Source organism: Triticum aestivum, chromosome 6B (genome assembly GCF_018294505.1).
Source record: "Triticum aestivum cultivar Chinese Spring chromosome 6B, IWGSC CS RefSeq v2.1, whole genome shotgun sequence".
NCBI classification, from domain to species: Eukaryota; Viridiplantae; Streptophyta; class Magnoliopsida; order Poales; family Poaceae; genus Triticum; species Triticum aestivum.
In genome coordinates, this window is record NC_057810.1 from 49243014 (window position 1) to 49259984 (window position 16971).

General features: G+C 45.2%; 1 protein-coding gene and 1 long non-coding RNA gene across 3 annotated transcripts; both read right to left on the reverse strand.

Annotated features, from left to right (window-relative positions):
• Window positions 1–7150: 7150 nt before the first annotated feature.
• Window positions 7151–13762, reverse strand: LOC123135688 (tRNA ligase 1). Of its 2 annotated transcripts, none has more exons than XM_044554864.1 (17): window positions 13594–13762; window positions 13268–13522; window positions 12531–12581; window positions 12318–12400; window positions 12142–12241; window positions 11653–11731; window positions 11335–11458; window positions 10691–10797; window positions 10449–10574; window positions 9579–9643; window positions 9312–9476; window positions 9022–9182; window positions 8750–8781; window positions 8468–8634; window positions 8192–8271; window positions 7866–7931; window positions 7151–7778 (listed from the first exon to the last, which is right to left on the reverse strand). In XM_044554864.1, the coding sequence occupies exons 1-17, from the start codon at window positions 13738–13740 to the stop codon at window positions 7547–7549; spliced, it is 2040 nt and encodes a 679-aa protein (XP_044410799.1). In that variant the 5' UTR covers window positions 13741–13762; the 3' UTR covers window positions 7151–7546. The 2 variants fall into 2 exon arrangements, with proteins under 2 accessions (XP_044410799.1, XP_044410798.1); XM_044554863.1 differs by having other exon boundaries at window positions 10691–10920.
• A 769-nt stretch (window positions 13763–14531) lies between these two features.
• Window positions 14532–15518, reverse strand: LOC123133408 (uncharacterized). Its single transcript, XR_006465245.1, has 2 exons — window positions 15279–15518; window positions 14532–14824 (listed from the first exon to the last, which is right to left on the reverse strand). It is a non-coding gene; the product is annotated as an uncharacterized lncRNA (long non-coding RNA).
• Window positions 15519–16971: the final 1453 nt, after the last annotated feature.

Below are 16971 nucleotides of genomic sequence, written 5' to 3' on the forward strand. Positions count from 1 at the left end.
ATACCCTGCGCCGTACGTCGCTCCGTCCTCGACGCCGTATGCGATGTCGCCCGTCATACCCAGTGAGGCACTGCATGGCGCGCCCTACGGAGCTCCTGGGTCGCACACCGCGCCGCCTCTGCAGTCCTACGGCATGCCCTCTGTGCATCCCTACGGTCATCACCAACACTCCCGTGTACTGCCCCCGTCGGCAGATGCGCTGGTTCCACACAGTGCCCCTCCGACGTATGACTCGCAGCTTCCCGCATCAGTATCCGAACCAGGACCGTTCCACTTTGCTCATCTGGTGACGGTGAAGCTCTCTGCTGATAACTATCTCCTGTGGCGCGCTCAGGTGTTACCGCTGATGCGTAGTCACTACCTTGAGGGGTATGTCGATGGTATGTTGCCCTGTCCGCCGGCCATGGTTCCGGTGCCCTCAGCTGTAGGTGGTTCTGTCATGGTGCCCAATCCTGCTCATCGTCGGTGGATCGCTCAGGATCAGGCTATTCTGGGTGCTATTCAGTCCTCGCTCACTCCCTCCGTGGCTGGCATGGTGGTCTTTGCCGCGACGTTGAGGGATGCATGGGCCACGCTCGACTCCAGCTTCTCTTCACAGTCGCTGGCTCAGTCTTCTGCCATCCGTAATCAGCTGGGTGAGGTCAAGAAAAATGATCTCTCCGTCACGGCCTTCTTCAACAAGGTCAAGACCCTGGCTGATACACTATCATCCATTGGGAAGCCTCTTCGTGACGAGGAGTTCACTTCATTCATTCTCAATGGGCTTGATGAGGACTATGATTCCCTTGTTGAAAACATCAACGGGCGTGACATGCCGATGCCGCCTGGCGATCTCTATGCACGCCTCCTCAACACCGAACAGCGACTCGCTGCTCGCCGCTCTGTTGGCGTTACTCGGAGGGTCCATCTGCGAACGCTGCTCTTCACGGAGGTGCTCGCGGTGCCAAGCAGAAGGCGCCGTCATCTTCGGGCAGCCAGCCCCGTTCGCCCGCTCCACCTCCACCGACGTCTGGCCGCAAGCGGCTCCACTGTGAGGCGTGTGGCGGTGGGGTTGAGTGTCAACTCTGCGGTATTGAGGGACACTTGGCGTCTCGCTGCCATCGTCGCTTCAAATGAGATTTTCTTGGCATTGGGAACAATCGGAAGGGTAATGAGAAGCAAGCTGCTCTCGCGACACAGGATCCTGGATTCACTCCATCATACTCTGTGGATCCTGCCTGGTACATGGACACGGGTGCCACGCACCACTTGACGAGCCAGCTTGACAAACTGGCCACTCGCCAGCCCTACACCGGCCATGATCAAGTTCGCACTGCAAATGGATCAGGTATGCCCATCTCACATGTTGGTCAGGCATCTCTCCTTTCACGTACCACTAAAACCTTGTGTTTGCTTGATGTCCTTCGTGTTCCCTCAGTCACACGTAGTTTACTCTCCGTTCCTAAATTAACTCGTGACAATAATGTGTTCGTTGAGTTTCACCCCTTTTATTTTTTTATTAAGGACCGGGACACGAGGGACGTTCTTCTTAGTGGTCGAGCTCGTGATGGCTTATATGCGCTTGATGTGCCACGAGCCTCTCAAGTTTTCAGTGGTGTTCGGGTGTCATCGTCGCAGTGGCATTCTCGCCTTGGCCACCCTGCCACTCCCATTGTGCGCCATGTGCTTCATCGTCATCGTCTTCCTGTTGAGTCGAGTAATAAGGAGTTTCTAGTGTGTGATGCCTGTCAACAAGGCAAAAGTCATCAGTTGCCTTTTTCTGTATCGAGTCGTGTTGTCACGACTCCTCTTGAACTTGTGTTTTCCGATGTATGGGGCTATGCCCAAACTTCTGTCAGTGGTCACAACTATTATGTTAGTTTCATCGATGCTTTCAGTCGCTTTACTTGGATTTATCTTATTAAGCGCAAATCTGATGTGTTTCATGTCTTTATGCAATTTCAAGCACATGTTGAGCGATTGCTTAAGTACAAAATCATCCATGTCCAGTCAGACTGGGGTGGTGAGTATCGTAACCTTAACACCTTCTTTCAGAAGCTTGGCATCTCACACCATGTGTCTAGTCCTCATACACATCAGCAGAACGGTGCTGCTGAACGCAAGCACCGTCACATAGTTGAAACTGGCCTAACACTTCTTGCGCATGCCTGTGTCCCGTTTCGGTTCTGGAGCGATGCTTTTGTTACTGCCTGTTTTTTGATTAACAGGATTCCCACACGACTTCTTCACATGAAGTCTCCGCTAGAAGTGTTGCTCAATGAAATTCCTGATTACTCCCTACTCAAAGTGTTCGGTTGTGCTTGTTGGCCACATCTTCGTCCGTATAATAAGCATAAACTTGAGTATCGGTCCAAACAATGTGTGTTTCTTGGATACAGTCCCCTCCACAAAGGTTATAAGTGTCTTCACATTCTGACGAATCGTGTTTACATTTCTCGCGATGTTGTGTTTGACGAGACTGTCTTCCCGTTTTCCACACTCACGCCACGCACCGATACTCCCGTCACCGAGTTGCACTCTTTTCCAGTTTTGCCCGATCAATTTGTGGATGCTGCATATTCTCCTTTGTTGTTGCCTAACCATGGTGCAGGAACTGGACGAGGTGCTCGACTTGAGCTACTTGATGATGATGTGGACACTACTGCGCCGACTGCTGCTCCGTTGACTGCCCCCGCCGCTACACCCACTGTCCCCGACGTCGATCACGCGTGCATGTCCCATGCACGTGGAACCGACAGGGCGCCCGAGTCACCTGGGCTGGCGGCCTCGCACATACCTGGGGCGGCCTCTCCGTCGCCTGGGCTGGCGGCCTCGCGCTTGTCTCGGGCGGCCTCTCCGTCGCCTGGGCTGGCGACCCCGCTGTCGCTTGGGGCGGCCCCGCTGTCGCCTGGGTTGGCTGAGCCCGCGGTGCTGATGGACAGGGCACCTGATTCCCCTGGGCCGGCGGACTCGCCAACCGCTGCATCCTCGTCGCCTGGATCGTCGACGCCCCCCAGCATGTCTTCGCCGACTCTGACCGTGCCCTCTGTCGTGACAGCTCCATCGCCACCGCCATCTGTCGTCCCGCGTCCTCATACTCGCAGCAAGAGTGGCATCTTTCAGCCGAAGAAGCGCACTGATGGCACCGTCGCGTGGCTTGCGGCTTGTGTGGCGCATGCTGAGGCTAATCCTACAGCTGAACCACGACATTTTCGAGCAGCACTTGGCATTCCGCATTGGCGTGCTGCGATGGAGCAGGAGATCTGTGCTCTTCGGAAAAACAACACTTGGCGTCTCGTTCCACCTCCATCTGGTGTCAATATCATTGACTCTAAATGGGTATTCAAGGTGAAGAAGCATGCTGATGGCTCCATTGAGAGGTACAAGGCGCGCCTGGTTGCCAAGGGATTCAAGCAACGGTATGGCATTGATTATGCAGACACGTTCAGTCCTGTTATTAAACCAACTACTATTCGTGTTCTCCTCTCCTTGGCTGTTACTCGTGGATGGTCACTTCGACAGCTTGATGTTCAGAATGCCTTCCTTCATGGAGTTCTGGAAGAAGAGGTTTACATGCGCCAGCCGCCAGGTTTCGTTGATCCTGCTCAGCCACATCATTTGTGTCGCCTTGTCAAGGCTCTCTATGGTCTGAAGCAGGCCCCGCGTGCCTGGCATGCCCGTCTTGGTGCTGCTCTTCGTGCACATGGGTTTGTTCCTTCTACAGCGGACACGTCTCTGTTTATTGTTCAGCGACCTGAGGTGACTATGTATGTTCTGGTCTATGTTGATGACATTATTCTTGTCAGTTCATCTGCCACTGCTATAGATCGTCTTGTGTCCTCTCTTGGCGCTGAGTTTGCTGTTAAGGATCTTGGGAGACTGCATTATTGTTTGGGCCTGGAGGTTCTTCATTCTGATGGTGGCTTGACTCTTACTCAGAAGAAGTACTCTCAGGATCTCCTACATCGTGCAGGTATGTTGAAGTGCAAGACTGCTATGACTCCCATATCTGCCACAGACAAACTGACAGCTCTTGCTGGTGACTTGCTCTCTCCTGAGGATGCCACTGAGTACCGCAGCGTTGTGGGTGGACTGCAGTACTTGTTCATTACTAGGCCGGACATATCATTTGCAGTTAACCGTGTGTGCCAGTACCTTCATGCACCTCGTGATTCTCACTGGTCAACTGTTAAGCGTATCTTGCGCTATATTCATCACACTGGTTCCTATGGACTTCATCTTCAGCCTGCACGTTCTGGACTGATCTCAGCATTTTCTGATGCCGATTAGGCTGGTAGTCCAGATGATCGGCGATCCACGGGGGGACATGCTGTGTTCTTTGGACCTAACTTGATCGCCTGGCAAGCCCGCAAGCAGGCTACGGTGTCTCGGAGTAGTACCGAAGCTGAGTACAAAGCTGTTGCTAATGCCACAGCTGAGATTATGTGGGTACAGTCATTGCTTCGAGAGCTGAAGGTCTCCCCAACTCAGCTACCTGTTCTTTGGTGTGATAACATCGGTGCTACGTATCTGTCAACCAATCCAGTATTTCATGCCCGAACGAAGCACATCGAAGTTGACTATCATTTTATGAGGGAACGTATTTCTCAGAAGCTCCTTCAGATTAAATTTGTTTCTTCTAAGGATCAGCTTGCTGATATTTTCACTAAACCCTTGCCCTTGCCTTCTTTTGAAGGATGTCGTCGCAATCTTAACGTCCTGAGTGTTTCAGGACATAGTTAAGATTGAGGGAGGGTGTTAGACTAAGTATATATTAGATATACGTGTTGTAACATAACCTGTATTTGTACGGTTCCCTCTTATAAATATATGACAGCCGTACCCATCAAGGATATCGAGCATTGTTCCAAAACCTAATTTGTTTAACAGGCTCTAGCATTGCTCATGGGAGGTTAAGCTTTTTCCGGCAACGGTTCCAGCCTCGCCGCTAATTCCAGGAAAAAAGGAGAGGCGGGAATGTTGTCCCGCGGTTGCCATGGTCACCGCCGACGAAGAAAGCTGGTTCCAGCAAACGAAGACACCGGTCCCAGGAATTGCGGCGGCTGGTTGCAGCATCTGGTGGCGCTTGCGACACCAGTGGTAGCAAATGTGGTCGCCGTTTCCAGGAACCGACTTCGCCGGTTCCAGCACCCGTGGTCGCCGGTTGTAGCATCCATGTGTGCTCCCTGTCACAACTCGTCGCCGATGAGGAGCTTCCAGCAAAATCTTCCGCTGCTGGGTCCCAGCACGGCGCGTCGTCCCCTTGAAGCCAGCGTGGGCACGTCCAACTTCTAGCGTAGTGGTTTGGAGCTTGCAAAGGACAGACCGCCGGGTCCGCACCCGCGCAGCCCGTGTCAACAGCAGTGGTCTCTTTTTTTCCGGCGCATTGGGAAGGGGCTTGCCTCAGCGGTGGTGGAGCTGTCGACGACGGTGAGCTCGGTGGTGCAGCCGTGCTTAGAAGGTCATATGCGATAGATACAGAGAGAGAACCAGAGGGTTTAGGGTGGAAGAAAAACGATGGAGAAGAAGATAAGGTTGGAGGGGCCCAGTGCGCGTGCGTGGCCGTGCGATGTCCTCTCATCTGATGGCTTGCGCGCATCCGGTCCAAGATTCGGCCGGCCAGCCAGTGGCAAGCGTTTCCCCCTTTATATTGGCTGAAAAGAGAGAGTTTAAATTCCTCACTACCTTGTGTTAAAAAAAAATACCACACTACCCTCAGGTGCACAACTGAAGAACATCAGCTAGCCCAGATGGTCAGTGAGTATTGTCCTCACAATTTGACAAGAATCTTAAATTGAGAACCTTGATTTACACTCATTTAAATCTGAGTTCTAGATTCTTCACAAATACAAATTCAGTTTCTACATCTGATACTTCACTTCAGGCTCCTGCTGCTCAGCTATTGCCTGCCTCCTCCAGCGTGTTGTGCTCAATCGAACATTGAACTGCAGGCCACGTCGGCACGTCGTGCTACAGCCTCCAGGCTATGTGGTGGTCACCCTTCAGTAGGTTGATGGCTTCTTAACAAGGAAGATGGTTCTTAGATCGTGATGTTTGCGCAAGAGAAATTTCTGTTTGACCTGAGGGTGAGTTGAAGGTACTTCCGCCAATAAAAAAAGAGATTGAAGGTAGTATAGTGCTAAGGAAAGTTATTCTTTTATTTTCGATACAAAATGTGATTTAGAATGTTTTGGATGGCTGGTGATGTTTATAGACTGTTGCTACATTAATAAAGAACCCAAAAAAAATCCTGCATCCATGAAAAACTCAATTTTCAGCAAGATAATTTTAATTCCTTTGTCGAGCGTACACCTACATAGACATGTGTGTGCTCAAATGAATTGTATTTGTTTGGTGCCATCTCTCGCTGCACATGAAGCTCGACTTAATCGTATTATGTCATGTACCATCAATAAGTTGTGCTAATGCAATTTTTAATAGCAATGCCTGTTGTGCAGTGATCATTTCGTATTTAATAGTCAGTCTTAAAAATGATCATCTCATGTTGTGTATCACCTGATATGCATGCATGTGTATCGGAGTGGACCAGAAAATGGATTACCTTGTTGAAATCCGTTTTCACCGGCTGATTCAGATGTGAGTAAGTATTGTCCAATAAGCTTGATGTTGATATTTAATTTTAATGCAGCACAGTTTGTATAAAGGGAATGGTAGCTTTTTTCATGTTTAACTGCTGGAGTCTTCCCTATTTATCCAGACATATGGTCATTATGTTTTACTTTTATCATCACCGATCACTGTGTTACTTGGTTATGAAGATCAAGCTACAAAACAGTCAAGTATCTTTGCAAGTTCAGAAGGTATTTACTGAGTCTGGGCTACTGTAGTTTTTGCCTTTGATGTTCAGATTCACTTCATCCTTATCTCTTCTTTTGTGTTCTGTTTATGATGGTCCAATTTGACGTGTAGTAATATTTTTTTTTGTGGCAATGTATGTACTCCCACCCGATCCATATTAAGTTGTCACTAATTTAGTGCAAATGGACCAGAGGGAGTAGTATATTTCGTCGTGCTTGAAGGGGATGTCTTGACTTTCTCCTGTAATATTCTTGAAGGGGTTGACATCAACATTGTGCAGATTTGGAAACAGATTTTTTTTCTTTTTGACATTCTTTCTTAGATTTGAAACAGATGAGACTTAGAGGTGCCGTTACCGCAAAAGTCATGTTTTATACTCCCTCCGTTCCCAAATATTTGTCTTTCTAGGCATTTCAAATGGACACAACATACAGATGTATGTAGACTTACTTTAGAGTGTAATTCACTCATTTCGCTCCGTATGTAGTCACTTGTTGAAATCTCTAGAAATACAAATATTTGGGAACGGAGGGAGTAGCCATCTATTAGTAGGGTTGTGTTTCATGAAGTGGGAGCAGATCCCTCTACCAGAATCTGTGCTGCCACTCATCTCCCATCCGATGGCCCAGGTTTCTTTCTTCTATTTTTCGCACCTGAAGCTCACATTTTATACTGGCCGCGCTACTCGGTGAGCTTGGTGCTACCTCACCAACTGTGTTTAGACTCTCGAGCTTGTCCCTGGTCAGTGCTAACAAGGAGCTGTCCCACGTTCTGGCTTATTAAGGTCACCTTCTTTGCCTCTCCGTGCATCGAGTATGGGCAGGGCATCTTCTGTTTGAACCAAGCCACCGGCAGCCCCTACCAAAGCCCGGTTTGCGGGGCTGCGCTTCGCGTACTGTTCGAGGAAAGGTTCAGCTTCAGTAAGATATGTCGAGGATGACGGTTGCGCGTCCCCACACTCCCGTCTGATGTACACAGCCCTGCCAACAGGTAAACCGATTGAATTAACAAAAACATTTGTAAGGATACATATGCTATGGAGAGAGGGAGGGAGATTAGCAATGTACCATTCGTCCAACATTTTGGCAAGCTCTTTTTGCTTACTTGGTGATGTTCCCCAGATCTCCATTTGCCTATAAACACATTCGGCGACGTTAATATCAGGGGAAGCGCTTTTTGTGCATTCAATACAAAAGCAGCGGAGTCACAATCGACAACTCGGCTACATCAATCGCACATATCTAGAGTCTTCAAGCATGAAACCACGACTTGCTCACTTGCCCAAGGAAATTTCCTTGCATTTCAAAGACATCTGTGTGGCCATGTATAGTAGAGGAGCAGCGGAAGAAAGCTGAAGCTTGAAAATTAGGTAAGATTGGCCTACACAACATACCTCAGGTAGTAAGTTCTGTAAGCAGATGTGCCTTCTTTGAAGAGGGTGGACAGGCCATTTCGAATTAAAAACGTCCTTATCTGTCAGGTAGAAATATAAGAAAGGTGTTAGAAGATACATATATTCAGCCAAGTTACAGTTGTAGGCCTCCCCCATGCACAAGAATAGAAAATCTAATTAAGAAAAGTAAGGTCCCCCATGCAGCATAGTATTCATATCTCAACAAGTGACCAACGAGCAAAGTGCCAAACGAAGCTGAAAACAATGGCAAAGTACCTTATAGGTCAGGAATTTTAGTTTAACCATCAAATTTGAATCCTCCTCAACCAGACCATCCTTAGTTGACGATCTTGAATTCGAAGCACCATTGGTATTTTCTGGTAAAGTGTTGCTGTCTTCGGAAAGTTCAGCAGCCTTGAACAGGTTTACATCAACAAAGAAACCTAACCATGAAACATAAGTCAGCCAAAGATGCGTCAGGACAGGTATTAATTGCAAGAGCTGGGAATTAGTTGTCAAAAGAGGTGAGAGTTTCTTGGAACAAAAGGTTCATCTTACCTCTGTACAGTGGCCACAACTCTTGATTTTTCCTACAAAGAAAAATGCAGGATTCGTTAGAGCTAATAAATATCTAAAAGAGAGCTAATGAGACACTTTCTCTATTTCATATTACAAGGTGGGCGTGGGAACTAAGAAGCCATTAATAGTATAGGAAAATGACCATGGTAGCCAGGAACTTATTTTCTAGGGAAGCAGAGCAAATAGTTAGTATGTGTATTTAATCATAAATGGCAAAGGGAGATGAGAGATAAACGATGGGAAAATGTTACCTCATCTCTTGTTGATAACGTCTAAAAGCAGAATCCTTGTGGACATGGATAACCATCTTGTAATACAAGTTATCATTTGAAAGAGAATCAATTTTTTGGTAATTCCAGTAACATTTGAAAGCTGCAGGGAGATTTCTCTTCTTCATGAGACGGATCATCTCCTGTAACAGTCCAGAACAACAAGCTATTGACTTACTGACATTGCAGTTATCATGAATTTAAAATTGAAGTATATCTATTACAGTCAAGAAGTATCTATTGTTGGACAAGAGCCAATAACATCTGCTAACCTGTAATTTCTTTGTTGCATAGTCCATGGGATGTGCTTGCAAAAAATGAGTGACAACTGATCTATCAGCATTTCGAGATTGAGCGTCAAGACCACTGTTTCCAAACCAATCGCAGTGGTCTGAACACAATGATGACCCAGCATTTTCAAGAAGTGCTTTAATTTGCTGTCATGTAAAAGTAGAAGTTACAGAAAGGTAGAACCAATACAAAAGTTAAGACAAATCATGAAGGAGATGAGAATGCCACTTCACAACATTAAATATTACCTGCTTCTCATCCGACCTATTAGCAGCGTATATTTCTCGTAAACTTAGTCCTAAATCAGAGTCGCCTGCATATAATAGCACCTATCTGAATCAATGGAACATATAAAGTGTTCACAACTTCACAGCTCAGAACCATCAAACAATCTCAGAACATGTTTAAATGCATCAGAAAATCTTTGTTAGGATAGAAGCATAGTGTACTGATATTAAGGTTCCCAGATCTGTGACACCCATTTCCAGGAGTTAATGTTTACTCTTTTGTGTTAGTTTGAGCTTGAACCACCTATGATAGGCTGAGCTTAAAACCACCGGCTGAACATAAGTTCATACTCCATACTTTCATGTTTGCCGGAATCACTTCTTTTGTATTAGCTTATGCAGAATTGGTCAAGTGTGATCAACCTCTGTGATCTACAGTTCCAACCATGATATATCAATTGTTAATGATTAAAAATAGTTAAAATACATATAGTTGTGTGGGCACTTTTTTGGAAAATGGTGAATATCCGTATCTATATCGGACCATCAGGTCAAATATGTATTGACTATATGCATCAATGTCGCAAAGTTTACCATGCTCAGAGTCAGAAGCAGGCTAGTGACTAACAGGAATAGCACTACCATATGGTATAATATAAAAACAAAAAAGGTTGCCTCGTTTTCTCAGATGAGAGGAAATTTTATTACTAAAGTTGTACTAGAGCTGCAACAATTAATTTGGATCGAAGGGAGTAGGTAACTTCAAAAATTTAAAGAAACTTAAAATGGAGATGAAAGCGTGGCCAAGGTCATTTATAAATAAACTGAAACCTTCTTAATCAACTCATATATTCACTCAAACAACAAGACAACTTCATTATAGCGTCTTACCTCCGTCTAATGAAGGTTGTTGAAAGTTCCTCAAAACTTCCATTTGAACTGAACTTTCGCGACTGACAATACGGGCAACCAGACCTTCAAGTATCTCACCTTGCACGATTACATGATCCTTTGACCCTAGAGCAGATAGTCAGTACTTCGATGGTGGGGAGAGAGGAAAATATGCAGTTCAGTTTAGAGCAGCAGTAAAAGATAAAGAGTGTCAGGCAAAAAAAAAATTTCAAGATAGTCACCTCGCACAGATATATCAGCTATTTCACCAAGGACTTTGCAAACGGATGTGGCAGTCCCCTCTTCACACAAAGCATCGTAGGCAGCAAAGAATGAAGTGGCGGATTTCCTAATGGAGATGTAAACAGAAAGCACAATGATGTTATGAGCGGCCCCAGCGCCAAATGCATATGTACGTTCATCTGAGAGCGATACTTGCATGACATCAAACAGATGAATGGCATGAAAATATCTGCACAGTGACATAGACACAAAAAAACCTAGCTGTTAAACAATTTCTAGCAATAATGCAATATAGAAAGTGCACTGGAGAACTCCAATAGGCTATAATTCAAAGGATGCACATCCATGTAAAGAGTAGTTGATGATACACACGAGAACGAAACAAGAGTCAGTAACATTGGCTGATCATTGTATTCAAGCAACACTTACTGTGGAAACATAATAACACTGCATTTGTTTTCAAAACACTGCTCGATTGCAAAACATGAGATGCCAAAATCAAAAAGTGGTTAGGAGGTCTGCTGGTGCAACTACATGAGGTATCATTATTAAAGTCTTTCACCCTTTCTTATAGTCCCATTTAGACAAGTCAGCCAAACACTCTGGACAGAAAACTTTCCACATGAAGTTATCAGATGAGCACCTCGTGGAGAATAGCCAGACATGGTTTGTTGGTAGGCGCCATTTCCGACAAAATTCAATCAACTTTGGAGTAGAATAGAATTGAGGCTTGCCATGACCCAATTCTGTCACAGCTGTAATCACAGCTACAAAACCAAAATAGAATTGATAATGTGGAAATTGATGAACTGAAACAAATGCAGCAAGTGACTTCATAGTTCAGAAGGAAAATGAAAGAATAATGCAGCATTTATAGCCTGAATACAATATCAGAATGAACTAACGATGACAAACAAAGTATACACTGAGCACTATTTAGTCAAGAGAAAAATAGGCATACCATAATCATCCTTAGGCCTTTGCCCATGGTCTCCTAATACAGCCGTGACAAGTTCCATTGAAATGCTTATTCGGTTTTTCTAGAAGCACAAAACAGAGGCAAAATAAGAAATCTTAATGGAACTGCTGACAACAGAAGGCACAAAGCATAAAGTAAGCATATGCTTGATTGTGCTTAATTCCAACAAACTAGCTCCAACAGTCAACTAAGCATCAAATCATTTTGTAATTTAATTGCTAGGCTTTAGATTTTATATTTGCTTATGTGAGTTTGTACTAATTAAGAAATATGCAAATTAAAGAGACTTTCAGACTAAAATATAAGTGCAAAAATATATATAAGAACAATATGTTTCCCCTAGTTGCATTCATACTGTATGCTAAAGAATTGGCGTGTAACAAGTAGTGAAAGGCTAACAGACACATGAACATGGAAAACAAAAGTCAACACATGAAATTCTTGACAAAAGCTGCATTGGATGTGGAATACCTCGAGACAATCATTGAATTCCGCTTGCATTTTAGGAGCTTCTCTCCCCCAAGCTTCACGAAACAAGCGACCCAAAACAAAAACGCCCACAGCAGTGTAGCTATAAGCAGAATTTGCCTTCAGTCAAAACACAGATAGCTCAAGAAATAAAATGCTGAGAAAAGAGCAGAACGTACATATTTCCAAAGCTGTTCTTGGCATATGCACCACCACGGTTACCAGCATACATGAACAAAGACCCTGAATGCTTGAGCGTAACCTGAAGAAAACAAAATATCTTAAGCAGGATAAACACTTCTTTTTAGGCAGCGGGGTAAACACATCAACCAATCAGTATAAGCTCTTTAGAACAGTTAACTAGAAGTGGGAAAATGACGAATTAGATATACCTCCATGGTAGCTAATCCTTGTGACACCATCTCAATCATCCGGGTTCTTGACTGCAATCACACAGATGATAGTTAATATCCCATTTAGGACCCCAAATGAGCGAGAACCCGCTGTTACTAAAATATGTACTGTATAGTCAGTTCATTAATATATGTTCATTAAGAACAATGAATATGATTGTATTGATCGAACCCATCAAGGTCTCTATCTACAACTATGTTAAGACTTACTGTAAAGGAAGAGACAGGGGGGGGGGGGGGGGGGGGGGGAATGCAGATTACAGACAGCAGGTTCAACCATCCAGTGACTGAAAATACAGTGGACTGCATGGATGATTCAGAAACAGAACTCACATCGCCACATAGCGATGGAAACCTAGAAAAGTGAGCAATACTTACTGATTTAAAAAAGTTAGAAACTAGGCCCCCGTTACTCTTTTAGCATTCCAAATCATACGAGGACAATCGCTGGAAAACAGAATTTATCTATTGATCAGATTTACCAAACACAGTAATAGTAGAACTGTCACAAGTTAATTTTTCCAAACCAACTTAAAAACAAGCACACAGCATATCAACCACAGATGAGCCCAGTTGAAGTGTAGCAGGAGCATCAAGGCGGGCAGTCCCATAAGCACTAACTAATGTAATTAATTAAAGTTGGGTCGTCAAAGTAGTACTGTACTGACTAACGGAAACTGTGGAACTGCTAGCAGCAAACGACCATGAACACGCACCTCCTGGTCGGATTCCTCGTTCTCGAACTTGGGGTAGAAGGTGGCCCGGATCCGCGCCTCGGCGAAGGTGCTGCTGCTGTCTAGCGAGAACTCCTTGAACAGAGCGGAGAGCTCGTCGCCGGCGCCGCCCTGCTCGGCCGCGACCCCTGCGGTGTCCGTGCTGGGGGACGCAGGTTCCATCTTCTCCTCGATGCCCCCGGCGGCCGTGGACGAGGGGGCGGGGGTGGGAGCGGCCGTCTCCTGCGCCTGCTTGCCCTGCGAGGAGAGACGCCGACGAGGTTAGGATTCGGGGAGCCGGAGAGGAGAAGGGTCGAGAGGCGGCCTACGTGGTCTCGGCGAGGAGGCATTGCGAGGGGCGAGGGCGGGGGCGGAGGTGGAAGTCGGCGGGGAAAACGGCGCCGCCGGCGCGGGGCACGGCGTGTTCCGCGGATTTGGCGGTGGGAGGACCTTCCGTTGACTGTTTTTTTTTTCATTCAGGCAAAAGGGGGCAGACAGGGATCGACGGGCTGCGAGAAAATCGGGTTGGGTTTGGGCTGTTGACCATAGCGAATAAGGCCCATTTCTGGGCACATCTACTGTCCATGACAGCACTCCCTCCGTTTCTTTTTACTTTGCACATAAGATTTGTTTCAAATCAAACTTCATAAAGTTTAACCAGATTTATATACAAAATTATCAACATCCACAATGCATGAGATATACTTCCTCCGTTCCTAAATATAAGTCTTTGTAGAGATTGCACTAGGTGGACTACATACGAAGCAAAATGAATGAATCTAAACTTAAAATGCATCTATATACATCTGTATGTGGTTTATAGTGGAATCTCTACAAAGACTTACATTTAGGAACGGATGGAGTACAATATGAAAGTTGATTCAATGATGCATCTAATAGAATCAATTTTATGTTGTGAATGTTGACATTTTTTTCCTATAACCTTAGTCAAAATTTACTATGTTTGAGTTTAGACAAATCTTATATGCGAACTAAAAAAACGGAGGGAGTACTACTACATACATACATTATACGCATAGCATACATAATATACAGTTTTTGCGCCCTGGCCTCTCGAAACTGATAATGCCTCTGAAAACAAAATTAAAACTATTGCATATAGATTATTTATGATTGTCATTAATAAGCAGTTCTATCATCATCTTTTTTTTTCAAAGACGATTTACTGGTTCCGGTGAAAACGACTCCAACAAAACCAACACAATATATATGATGATTACGATGAGCGGTTGAGCTTCATCGGTGGAAAAAATCACAACATTGTTCTTTATTTTGAAATTGCGCATCAGCTGGCGCATTAGCATGATCACTTGGAGCACGATAAAACTGATCAGGATGTATGGGATGGCAAAGGAGGATGGGCCGGCGTCGCCGATGCGCCTGGAGAAGAATATGTACTTTTTTTGCACGCATCCATGCATTGGTCCAATGAAATATAGCAGAAGTCGTTTAGTAAACAGCAGTCTAGACCACTCTTATGCACGCACAGTCCATGTGGTAAATTAATCTTCTTGTTGACTTGGTCATCCATGATTCGGCCTATGGGACAAAAAATATATCAACCGTTAATATCCACGAGTCTCCGTTGGTTACCAAATTGAATGACGATTATGTACTTCCTCCGTCTGGAAATACTTGTCATCAAAATGATTAAAAGGGGATGTATCTAGACGTATTTTAGTTTTAAATACAACCATTTTATCCATTTTGATGACAAGTATTTTTCGGACGGAGGGAGTATCTAGCAAGGCGTGTATATAAATGGGAACATGAATAAACCACATACAACCTATGTGGTAGTGCATGATCAACTAGAGAACAAGCTAGCATTATTTGTAAAGACAAATATGCACAGAGTAGGGCATACTAGTTTGCAGAGACGAGGGTTAAACTCGTTTTTATTTCTATCATTTTGATGCGATTATAATATTAGCTAAAGATTTCGTTATGGCGAGAAGAGGAAATACTAGTAGTGACTCAGGACGTGACTTACAATGTACATGGATAGAAAAGTACATCAGAAGCAGCAGCGAGAGCAGTGTTGATGCATTAGCAAGGCCGGTGTGCTTGTCCATCAAGATGATGCAATTGAAATTGCAAATTCTTCCTTGGGGAGTGTGTATGTATGTTTTCTGATCGAAGTACACTACAATGTGCTTGCTTTATCTACACATTGTTTCCATATATATAGACACACACATGAGAGAGAGTGTGTGTGAGAGAAAGAAGCAGAGAGAGAGAGAGGAGAAAATTAATTTAGGGTAGCATCCCCCACATCCAAGAGATATCTCTACCAATATATATGATTACTTAGAATACATTAATTGTAACCAATGTATATCCTTAGAATACATTAATTATATTATTTTTTTTCTTAGGCTATATTAATTATATATATAGGAAAATACATCATATATACACACACACACGGGAGCGGAGCTTTGTTGGGGCAGACCTGGGCCATCGCCCGCCCAGGATTTGGGCAAAAAGATTAGGAAATCGTTTGTAATCAGCCGGCTGAAACTGCGCGTCGCCTAAGTCGCCTTGCGAGCGAACCACGTGTCCCTGTGTGGGCTATGGTTCCGGACCAATAATCTTATATGTACAGGTGTTTTACACGCCTGTTACGGACCCCCTCTCGCTAATTCGCTCCCCCCCCCCCCCCCCCCCGATTTCGGGGGTGTGGTCCTGCTGCTAATCCTAAGCTAATCAGTTTGCTCCACATCAGCCTGTACGATAAACCCTGTAAAACAAGCATGTAGCTCTAGCATTATCCGTCCCGGACTCTCGCTATTTCTTTTTGGTGGGCGCCTGCTGTTTGCACACTAGCCACCAGCCACTGTCAGCCTCTGCTACCTACGTCACACATAATTAGCCATTGTTAAGTTTGTCATGTTTTCATGTCAAAAAAGAAACTATCATGTTTTTTTTGCGAGAAAATATTATGATCAAATATGTTAACAAATTTTTTGAGCCGATTTGTTTTGCAATAAATTAGTATTTGTTCCGTATGTCAGTATTTGTTTCATATATGTACACTTAGAATATGACACGCGCTACACCTCGACCAGATAATACGCGAATTGGTTCGGCCGCCTCAAAAGCTGTTGGATCTCATGCCCAATAGCAATCCGAGATATGAGCCGCGTCGGCTGAAATGCAACCTATCGTTTACAATATGACACATGTTGCATTCTAAGGTTTGCAACAGGACCTTTGTTGCGGTCACATTGCAAACACTCCTCGGTCTTCCAAACATTTTTTGATTGTTACACTAGTAGAAAATAGGGCTTCAGTTCGGGCCTGGCCAGCCCATTAGTCCCGGTTTTTCATGAACCAGGACCCATGGGGGGCATTAGTCCCGGTTCATGAGCCCAGGGGGCCGGCCGGGGCCTCGTGGGCATTGGTCCCGGTTCGTCTAGACCCATTTGACCCGGTTCTAGGCACGAGCTGGGACCAATGGTCCTCGCTCCTGGCCCACAACAGCCACGGGGACAGATTACCGGGCTTTAGTCCCGGTTTCTACCATGAACCGGGGCAAATGAGTTTCCTATACATACCCCATCGCCACAGCAGAGCACTCCATAGTGCTTTGTTTTTTTGGCCGGCAAGGGGAGGGCATTTGGGTGCTCTAGCTCACCTCCTATGCACATGAGGTGTTCGATGAAATGTCCGAGCCACACTAG

What these genes read in the sequence shown, in the direction of transcription:
- LOC123135688 (XM_044554863.1), bottom strand. Translation starts at nt 13,740, where the DNA reads ATGAAAAAAAAAACAGTCAACGGAAGGTCCTCCCACCGCCAAATCCGC. An exon ending in GTCTGGCTATTCTCCACGAG is followed by an intron (nt 10,921 to 11,334) that starts GTGCTCATCTGA and finishes GTCACTGTGCAG; the next exon opens with ATATTTTCATGCCATTCATC. An exon ending in ATGCAACAAAGAAATTACAG is followed by an intron (nt 9,183 to 9,311) that starts GTTAGCAGATGT and finishes GGACTGTTACAG; the next exon opens with GAGATGATCCGTCTCATGAA.